Source organism: Polypterus senegalus, chromosome 3 (assembly GCF_016835505.1).
Source record: "Polypterus senegalus isolate Bchr_013 chromosome 3, ASM1683550v1, whole genome shotgun sequence".
Lineage (NCBI taxonomy): Eukaryota > Metazoa > Chordata > Cladistia > Polypteriformes > Polypteridae > Polypterus > Polypterus senegalus.
In genome coordinates, this window is record NC_053156.1 from 10227244 (window position 1) to 10238393 (window position 11150).

Here is an 11150-nt window from a genome sequence, read left to right on the forward strand (position 1 = left end):
AGAAAAGCCAAAAGATGTCACTTTGGGCATGAGTCCTCCTCCACAGTGATGTGGCACCTGTGATGGTGCTCCTCAAAAATAGGCATCGAGGGGTCACTACATGGTGTGCCAGCAGGGCTTAGCACTGAACTGACAAGCACACCAGCACATCCCGGAAGGGCACTGCCAGTCTGTTGTGTGGTCAAGGGGTGATGCTCTGCCAAGTCCTGAGCATTGAACTCTAAAGGGCACACAGAACTAGGCTCTGCCATCAAAATGCAGTAAAGGGGCGCTGGTCAGCTGACTAAAGGGGAACATGAAACCCAGCTGGCCATCTGACCCAAACTAGTGAACTGCCAACAAAGCCTTCAGACCCCAGGCCAGTACAGATGGCACCCTCAGGTGGCTGTGACTCGTACCAATGTGACACTAAAAGGTGAGAGGTGCGAGCGGGCATAAGCAGTAGCCCTGTGTCTGCCCATTCCTCTGTGCTGAGAGTGGACTGGTGGCATCTCAAACCGAAGGCATATCTGATGTGCCCAAGTGCAGCGGGGCCCAAAGGATGGGGGTGCTGCACACATTCTGGTAAGAGCAAAGGGGTGCCAGCATCCATTAGGAGGCTCATGCCCACTGCCCTCACTCAGCAGCTGAACAACAATTGAAGGGCCAGCTGGCTTTGTGATGAAGGTTCAGCTGATAAGCAGTGTAAAGTGCATCCACCTCACACATAAATACAAGCCGAGTGCCCGCCGTGGCGCCCGATCAATAGCGGGTGTAAAGTACAGGCCTGCGAGCTGCAGTGGGGCGAAGTTCGGTGCGTGAGGAGCCGCACATCACACACGGTGCCACCTGGCTCATCTGGCCAAAAATTGCAGCATCCTGAGCGAGTGAGAGTGGCGAGTGGGCAGTGCCATGCTCTGCTGCTGAAGGGCACTACAAAGGCAGAGCTTCTCCATTACATAAAGGATTTAGTGAGTGACTCTCGAGAAAGTGCTGCACCCCCGGGATCACCTTAAAGAACCAGGTCTTACCGCTTGGCGCTGCGTGCCACACCACGGACTGCTGCAGCTAATTCCTTGAGCCTCTGGGCTGTCAGTTGAAGTGGGTGACGCCAGCCCGCTGACCTACTTCTTAATTCTCATTTCCCTTTTGGCTTCAGCTCTGAGGTGGCACTGCTTGTCCTTTGCCAGTTTTGGCCCCCTGAGACTGTGGAAACAGCCTGACTCTAAAACTGGACACGGTGCCAGCCTTGTCCCTAAGGTGGGCTGCAATAAGCCAGATGCCAGGCCTGGACTCACTGGCTGGCATCTCATAACCTGCTTGATGCCAGCATGCAGTCTGAGGGGAAGCCACTGCCAGCTTGGTGGTGGTAAGTTCACACTGCAGGACACAGCCAACTCACTTGATCTGATACTTTATTTTAGAAGGGGCACCTGCCATCCCGATGCCAGTCTCTGCATTTCCTTCTAACCCACTGATCAGACTGCTTAACTGGCATTTAGTGCCCTAGGACTGTGCCAGGGTGGGCACAGAGTGCTACTCAGGCAAACATGAAAAGCACTATATCCACTTAAAGAAATGGACAGTGGAGTGGCACTGCAGGTGTGCCCTCATGCCCCTGGTGCCCTGTGATTACAGCACAGGCTGTGAATGAGAAGATATTTCTGGAAAGTGGGTCCCGCGTAATTGGATTAGCGCAGCGCTTGAGCCGATAATGGAAATCGCAGCGTTGAGCTGGCAGGAAGAGTGGAGAAGGTGGCTAATGAAAGATTGGACTACTTATGGAGAACAAAGTGTCCACCGCACCAGCACCTCGCCGACCCCTGAGCGCCACCTCACTTGCCATCAGGGCTCTAGCCTGGCACTGCCAGTTGCAGGCAGACCAGCACGAACACGTCACTGGTTATTTGGCCAGCCACACAGCAGGACAGTGCCCACAGAGACTGCTAGCTGTGCAGCCTATATAGCGCCTGGCGCCGTACACGCCCTCATCAGGCTGTCAGTTTTTTGCCCGACTTATCCCCCTGATCCATGGTAAGACTTTCTCTTGCTGCATTGTGGGTGACGCCAGGTGCCATAATGACGTGGCTTGGCTCACCTTCACAAGTGGTGGGCAGCACCCCGCTCCCCTGCCAGAGTGACATTGAAAGCCTTGGTTCACCCTCATGTGGCTCACCAGGACCAGTGAACTGGGCGCTGAGCGGCAGAGGAGCGAGGAGGGCATGCGGGGGAGGGGAGGGGAGGCAGAGCGGATTAGGGGCTTAGCGGGCGCGCAGATCCGCGTCTCTGGGTCAGTGTGTCAGTGGATCAGTCAGTCAGTGTGCCACTGCGCTCAAGACGCTGGCCGGTCTTCTTACCATTGACAACAGCCCCTCTGGCAGGATGACTTCACCAGTACTCTCTGCAAGGCTGGCATCCTCCTTAGAATGCCGGCCACCTAGTGCCACAAATGCCATAGTGTATCTGGTACTGTCCAAGGAGCTGGGGTGCCACCCATCCCACCTGACTGTAAGCAGAACCTCTGGAGACTTGGGGCATTCAGTGAGAGTGGCAAAGGTGGCAGTGCCGACTGTGACGGCCCAGGCGGGTCTGTTTGCTGAGCAAACACAGACAGCCACTTTCGAGTGGGCAAACATGGCCTTTGTCTTCCAGACAGAATCGATACTCTTTTTTTTCTTGGAGAGAATGAGATGTTGGCCAAGGCGGTGGCACAGGGATGCCACACAGGTGGAGGTGACCATGCGAGACAAAAGGGGCACCTGAACCATGGTGTAAGAGACCCAGCTGACCTATAGCCTGGCACAGTTCACAAAGGGGTAAGAGTGAGCACAGGAGGTAAAGGGTAAAGGGACAGGAGAGTGGTGTCCACCTGGAGGGACACTGGGTCAGCAGGGGAGAGGGTGACCTCCACAATGGGACACTGGGGATCAATGGGACAGATGGACACATATAGAAAGAGGGAGGGGCTCAGTGGGGAGCAGGCTGGCATTCACATGCGGAGACAATGCATTAATGGGGCAAACAGGCATCAGCAGAGAGACAAAGGAAATCAACAGGGCAGAATGGCATCTACATGGGGAGATAAGGCATCAAGGGGTCACACTGCCAGTCATATGTGGCAACAGGAGATGAAAAGGGCAGAATTGCACCCACATGGGGCAATGGGGGTAAACACTGGCATTAACATGGGGAGAGAGGGGGCCAAAGGGGCAGAATGGCATCCACATGGGTAACACAGAATCAGCAGAGTTGATTGGCATGCATACAGAGAGATGGGATCAACTTGGCAAAAGGGCATCAGTACAGAGGCACAGAGGGGCAACATGTCAGACTGGTATAGAATGTGCAGAGTGGCATTTGTATGCAGACTGGAGATCTGCAGGGCAGACAGGCATTCATATGGGGAGACATATAATCATTGGGGTGGGCTGGCATCCATAAGAGGTGAGAGAGGTTCAGAAGGGCAGAGTGGCATCCATAGGAGTAAACTTGGCATAAACAGGGCAGAGACTGTCATCCATAAGGAGAGACAGGAGAACAAAATGGAAGACTAGCATTCATATAAGGAGATGGAGCATCAATACTGCAAAGTGGCACCCATTAAGCAGAGACAGTTAATCGTGCGGGCACAGTGGCATCCATGTGATGTGAAAGGGAATCAAAGGGGTAGAGTCTAACATTCAAAAGGAGAGACCGGGTGATCAGTGGGGTAGGCTGGCATTCATATGAGCAACCCTCGGATTATAAGGGCAGAGACTGGCATCTATACAGAGAAAGGAAATCAAAGGGTCAGACTGGCATCCATATGGGTGGGCACTGGATCAACAGCATGTTGACTTAAGTCAGGTACCCCTCAGTGATGCACCAGCAAACACCCTAATTAAAGTCTGAGGGTGGCACAACCCACTGGCACCCTTTGAGCCCCCAGTCAGGCACAGTGGAACAGAGCAAGGACCCTCTGGAGGTGAGCGGTGCCCCCCACTGGAAGTCAATGGGTAAACTGGGAGCGATCAGCAGAACGCTTTCAGAAATGACAGGCAGAGGCGGGTACAGACAAAATAAGATTTATTTTCCATTAAAAACAGAATATGGCAGGCAGCGTCGTCCAGAGGGTGTGCCCAGTGGACATGGCGCTAATACAGACAACATGAAGAAAAGGTGGGCACCAAGAGGCTTAGTCGTAGGAGTGCCACAGGAGGCCAGGAGCATGGCACAATGAAGCAGAGCTGGCGTGGCATTCTGGGAGGATGACTTCCTCAAGTGAGTGCTCCATCTCTGTGCCCCTTGCCAGCCTCACTTCCAGAGCCGCTGACCTTCACATTTGCTACCGTTAGGAAAGGCGCCAGGTATTTGTACATGTGGTTGAGTAACGGCGCGGAGGTCAGCTTCTTGCGGTACTGCAACACCGTGGCTCACGTTGCTTCACCCTGCCCAAAACGGGCGCTCCTCGCAGCTGTCCAACTTTTGTGTAGCCCACACAACATGGGCACTGTCCCACACCGTGCCCAGCCAGCCCCTCTGCTCTTACACTTTACTGGACCCTGCACTGAGATCTACTGGACCCCTTGACTGACCCTCATGGCCTCAAAACTTGGGGACCTTCTGCCAAGCCTGTGCCACCCACCCACATGGATGTGCCTTAATTACACTGTCATACACTCATGCCCTGGCACCTGCCAAGAACCCCACACACCCTGGCTGGTCCCCTATAATCACCTGATGAGAGTCTTGGAGCCTGTGCCCTCTGCCCCTGTCAGCCCCTGAGTGAAGAGCAGAGGGCACCAGTATGGCTTAAAGTGAGCGCTCAGTCTAAAAAGTCCTCAATTGGCACATGTCATTAAAATGAAGCAAACTACAAGGGCCGGGCACCTATTCCATGCCCATGTCTTGGCCAGCTGGGGCCTGGTGAGCAGCCTAGTGGTTTTCTACGTGCGCCCTACTTTCATCTACGTGTAAATAAGAGCTCTGCCCATGCCCGCTCAGCTTATGTGCACCCACAGGCCTCCACAATCATGTCGGGGATGTCAGTCTTGACGATGTTCTGAGTTGGGTCAAAGTAGAGCATGGAGAGCGGCCGGCGCTGGGTGGGCACACAGCAGGAGCTGACGGCCGGCTGAATGCCATTGGCCTTCAGCTGGTTGAAGACAGCCGCGTGAAATGACGAAGCAATGCCAGGCGAGCCGGCCAGGTGCTGTGGGCATTGCCCCATGCAGTAGTTCATGTGGTAGCCCTCGGGGGCAATGATCCAGTCCTGCCAGTCAATGTCCCGGAACTTAATATAGAAGTCTTTCTTGCAGCAAATGCTGCCATTGGCATCACAGTCCAGGGAGCGCTTGCGGATGGTGTGCCCATCCTCTCGGAGCCGCACTTGTGCCACCAGGAAGGGCTGGCGAGAAGGCTCACTCCGGCTGCCCAGGACGGCAAGATTCTGGCAACCCTGGCACTCCACCTCCAACTGAAGTCTCTTGTCACCCCGGTCAAAAAATGCCTGCACTCCTTGGGTGATAACAAAGGTGTGCCAGCTCCCCTGTGCCACCTCAAACTTCTTTTGGCTGATGAACGTCCGGTTGGAGCTGCCAGTGCTGGCCAGGAAGAGCCGGGCAGTGACCTTCTTCTTAATGGTCTCGGAAGATCTGAAGTAGAGCCACAGGGTGGACTTGAGCACCTGGAAGTTGGCATCTGCCTCCTTTGAGAACTGGAATGCCAGGCCAGACTTGGATGAGTTGCTGAAATCTGCCAAGAAAGAAAAAGAGACAGAATGAGGAACAGGAACACAACTGGTACAGGTGCCCAGTATGCTATTCACACAATACAGCTAGGGGTATGGGTTGAATGGGGTGCTGGTCTAAAGGCAGGCTGCGGTGCCCACTGGGTCGGCTAATGAGGTAATTAAAAGAGAGAGAGAGAGAGAGAGACGCCGGGGCTTCTTTTATAAAGTCTTAACCAGCTGCATCCATACGTGCCCTCCAATTCTTTAATAACAATGTAGCTGAACAGAAACCTACAGGGTGGCATGGTGCTGGAAGATGCCAACATACGATCCCCTAGCCAGGCTGAAGACTAAGCTCCACGCTGCCACCCTGGACCAGTGGGCAGCTGGAGAGGTCCTGCCCGGCAGTCTGAGCCCACAAAGAGTCAGGTCGATGGCGGGGACACTACGGCACTTCCGGAGAGGCACCGGGCAGATGCCAACCCGCGAGTCCCCGCGTTTATCGTCCCCCTTTCGTCGCCTCCCGCTGTTGACCGACAGCCGCTAAGTGGCCTCATTTCGACAAGTCCAGCTGATCGATCGCGCGAGCGCAGATAGCGCGGGGTGGGCAGCCCGCCATCCATCCATCCATCCATCCGCCCCACTGGTCCGCCGCGCACCTCGCATCGTGAAACCCGCGCCGGCGACTTCATATATAGCGCCTTTCGCGGCCGCGCGCGTCCAGCCGCTCAGTTCGCAGCGATCGCTCGTCCGACGTTCGAGACTCACCCGTGTCGGCGAAGCTGACCATCTCGTAGCCGCGCTCCCTAAGGCGGCTGGCCGGCTTCTCCAGCTCCAGAGTGCCGTCCTTGCGCAGCCGGCCGGCGTGCAGCTTGCGCAGGGCATTGATCAGGGTGGCCCTGGGCACGGGCTGGGTGATGTTCGGTCGCTCGCTCAGGTGCAGCTTGCTCAGGATGTGCTGCTTGGCCATCTCGATCAGCACCTGTTCCTGGTCTCCTCGGGCCAGGCCGGTCGTGCCGCAGGACGCGCAGCCCCCCGGCTCTCCGCGGGCCCCGAGGAAGAGGAGGATGAGGAAGAGGAGGAGGAAGGAGAGAGCCCAGCCGAGGACCGTCCGCATCTTGGAGACTAGACCGCGAAGCGCTGCGTGCGTGAAAGTGGCGACCGCCCCGCCGAAGCTCGTAATCCAAGACAAGCGTGGTGACCAATGAGCATCTCAGCTCGCGCGCCGGGTCACGGCGGGTGACGGGCAGAGCAAGACGGGCGCTGCGCGGCGATCGGCTCGGCGGCTGTGCGGCTTCCAAAAAAAAAATTAAAAAAAGCCGGCATGGGGCAGCCAGGGGCCGCACGTGGACTGTCAACATGATGCAATGTTTGATCAGCCACGGCGGGCCTGGGAAAACACGGGGCAAAGTGCGGCGGCCACTGGCAGGCTGTGCCCAGCCCGGGACGAGCGAGAGATGCGCCTGGCCGAAACCTCAGAGAGGTGCATAGGTGAGGGGCACGCCAGGCTGGGCGGCGACTGGCAGAGTGTCCTTCAAAGTAAAAAACAATCAATAAATAAACGGGTGGGCTGGCAGGTGTGAGGTCCAGAGGGCTCGGGAGAGTGCCAAAGCCCCCCATTCATGGAAAGCAAAAGGAACACAGGTGTGGGGGTCCCAACATCACCTGGCTCCTCACCCGTGTCCAGTATCAAACAGAGCCCCGCAAGGCTCAAATGTCAGCAGGTGCCAGGGTGCTAACTGTAAGAGCCATCGGGCACCTTGCAAGGCTGGGGGCTACAAGAGCCAAGGAAATTACAGAATGGTGCCACCCTGGACCTGTGTGGACAGCAGAAGAGGCCCAGGTACCTGGTTGGCAAGTGTTCTGAACCCACTAAGAGTCAAAGAGAAATGTTGGTACCCACAGTCCTTCTTTGTCACAAACTGCAGCGTCCCTCACCTTAGGTGAGAGTGGCACCTGCACCATTGAGTGTGGGGGCTCATCTGCCACAAGGTGGGCGCTGTATCACATGTTGTCATCAAGGCCCACTGCTTATGCCAGGGGTCGCACTGAACACCTGGGTGGTGGGTGTCACATTCCTCACTCTGTGCCAGCCAGGCTTCTGTGGTGGTCATCCTGCTGCAAGGACTTCCAGAACTCGCTTGCGTATTCGTCCTGTGTGCCAGGGCACCGTGGGAGCTGTCCATGGTGATGCAAGGCCCCGCCACGTCTGCAGGCCCCCCTTAAAGGGCACAGCTGTGGGGGGTAGGTTGAGTCAACACACACATGAGCAGGGAGTGCAGGTAAACACAGACACACACAACACAGACACACACAAACATAAACACACATAAGCGGGGACTGTGTGCAAACACGCACGTGCACATGGCAACATAAACACACGTGTGGGGAGAACAGCAAAGGGCACAAAGAAACACACACGGCACACACAGGGCACACACACATGGCACACACACACAATTGGGGAGTACAGCCAAACAGACACACACACTGATAGACTTCACAGTTTATAGCGCCTTTCTCTGTACACAGAGAGCCCCCGTATTACTGCTTCCAGAGCCCATGACTCACTTAGTGTCACCCTGTGGGTGGCTTGGTGACATAACGCCTGGTGACCAAGCACCGTATCAGACACACACACACACACACACACATACACACACACGCCACATACCACCTGACCCCCTAAGCTTTGTCTGTGTGTCGCCGTCTGGCTGCATTCCGCTCAGTGGCGCCCCCTTTGTTTCCAGTTCAGGCTGAAGGGTTCAAAAGTGACACTACAGGAAACAAAGTGAGGCCGTCTGTGACCAGTGGAGTCGTTCCTTCACAGATGCCCATCAGGTGGGTGGTCTGAAGTGGCCCCCTCGGGGTCCCTGACAGCTGAACGGTTACACGCCCGTCACTTGGCGACTTGAGCCCGCGGTGGCCATTCCGATCGGCAGACGCCTCAGAGTGCAGCATTTACAAGGATGTGGCGCCATCTGCAGGACGCTGTGCATGTGTGACCACCGCCAGAGCCTCAGGCTGCCCTCTTCCACAATTCAAACATATGAGGTCCAGTTGAAGCAGGAGATCAGGCCAATGGAATGAAAGCCTTCTGGCCAAATGAAAAAAAAAATTAAAAAAATCACCAAATATTTCAGGAATCATTTAAATAAAAAGAAGAAGACAACAAAATCAGGGGGAAAAATGGCCAAAAAAAGCCAAGAATCGCCAACCGAATGACAGTGGAGCCGGGATCAATCGGAATAATGCGAACAAGGACGCAATGCCAAAGTGGAGCAAACTCTCAGCAGCTCCTAGGGGGCACCATAGGGGGGCTCACCTCCTCAGGCATCACAAAAAAAGGAAAAGGGTACATAGCAAAATAAATAAATAAGACCAGAGGGCAAAATGAATAAATGATGCAAAATCAGAGACAAATATAATATGACATCAAACAAACACAAACAGAATTAGGAATAAAACACGAAAAAGTATCCAACTTAAATAAAAAAAGGGCGACTGTTTGTGCAGTTGTCTGTCTGTCCAGCTGCTATGTCTTTGTCATTCCAGCAGGTGGTGCACCGCAAACCTTAACACTGCATTTATGAAACCCCTGCCAAATGGAATATACCAGAGATACATGAATTATATTTGTCATTCCAACAGCTGGCGCATCACAAACATTTACAGAAATAAAATTCCCTGCGGGCAGCACGGTGGCGCAGTGGTAGCGCTGCTGCCTCGCAGTTAGGAGCCCTGGGTTCGCTTCCTGGGTTCTCCCTGCGTGGAGTTTGCATGTTCTTCCCGTGTCTGCGTGGGTTTCCTCCCACAGTCCAAAGACATGCAGGTTAGGTGGATTGGCGACTCTAAATTGGCCCTGGTGTGTGCTTGGTGTGTGGGTGTGTATGTGTGCACGATTAGTTCCTGCCTTGTGCCCTGGGATTGGCTCCAGCAGACCCCCGTGACCCTGTGTTCGGATTCAGCGGGTTGGATAATGGATGGATGGAAAATTCACTGCATTTGTCATTCCAAACAGACATGCATTGCAAACAGTAGCACTGCTTTTACAAACCCCATACCCAATGGCATATAACAGAGACATATGCATTGAATTTGTCATTCCAACAGATGGCACATCACAAACATTTGTAGTAACTCATTTTATCAATACAAATTTTTGTGATGCCACCATCTGTCGGAATGACAAATGCAATGCAATTACAAAATAAATTCCAACAGATGGTGCACCTTGAATGTTAACACTGAGATCTGCTTTGACTGCTTAAATTTCCACCCATCTTAGAGGAGTAGCACAGTTAGCCCACATGTGTTAAATGGGTAAGTGTCTGTGTGTCTATCTGTGCGTCACAAACATTTGCCGTAATAAAATACATTGCATTTGACATTCCAACAAATGGTGCATTACAAAAATGAACACTGCTGGTACTAATCCCATACCAAATGGCATATAAAAGTGACATATCCATTGCAATTGTCATTCCAGCAGATGGCACATCACAAACATTAACACTGAATTCATGAAACCCCTGCCAAATGGAATATACCAGAGATATATACATTATATTTGTCATTCCAAACAGACATGCATTGCAAACATTAGCACTGCTTTTACAAATCCCATACCCAATGGCATATGCGTTGAATTTGTCATTCCAGCAGATGGCACATCACAAACATTTTTAGCAATAAAATGCATTAAATTTGACATTCCAACAAGTGGCGTATTACAAAAATGAACACTGCTTTTACTAATCCCATACCAAATGGCATATAAAAGTGACTTAGGCATTGCATTGGCCATACCAACAGATCGTGCACCACAAACATTTGTACCAATATAAAGCATTGCATATGTTGTTTCAACAGTTGGCAAATCTTAGATGGGTAACAACTAGCATTTAAATAAAAACATAAAAATAAGAAATAAACTTGAGCCGGGGACAGTGTCTGAGCCAAAGTCACATTACATGACCTCTAACCAGTGTACCGCGCCAGTTTCCGTGACTACAAAGGGGATGTCAAATTACACGACTCTGTGACGACCTCCCAACAGAGCACTGCTTGCCCCTTTTTGTGACAGCCACATGGCATGCTGCTTGATGGAGCTGCACAATGGAGTGACGGGTCCAGCGAGTTCAGCCGCAGTCTCTGCCCTTGTCTTTCTTTGTTCTAATCAGCTGAAGTACATAAAACGCGACACATCAGACAGACGAGCTTCTCGTCTGGTTGTGAGGACCAAAGCAGCTGCGTGCCTTCTTGCTCGATGCTGATTGGACTTCAGATGAGCTCTCATTGGCTGTCACGACTCACATACACAGAGCAGCCCGTAGGACTAAAGACAGCATCAGGCCACACGACCCCATCACGGTTATTCACACTGCCCAGTCGATACTCTACAAGCCCACCGAGCCGCCACGATCCGAACGAGGCAGGGAGCTAAATTACGTCACGACGA

At 53.2% G+C, this 11150-nt stretch overlaps 1 protein-coding gene across 1 annotated transcript; it reads right to left on the minus strand.

Moving 5' to 3' along the window:
• Positions 1-4042: 4042 nt before the first annotated feature.
• LOC120524804 (inhibin beta B chain) lies at positions 4043-7220 on the minus strand. Its single transcript, XM_039746559.1, has 2 exons — positions 6458-7220; positions 4043-5712 (listed from the first exon to the last, which is right to left on the minus strand). Exons 1-2 carry the CDS (start codon positions 6804-6806, stop codon positions 4964-4966), a joined length of 1098 nt encoding a protein of 365 aa, XP_039602493.1. The 5' UTR covers positions 6807-7220; the 3' UTR covers positions 4043-4963.
• Positions 7221-11150: the final 3930 nt, after the last annotated feature.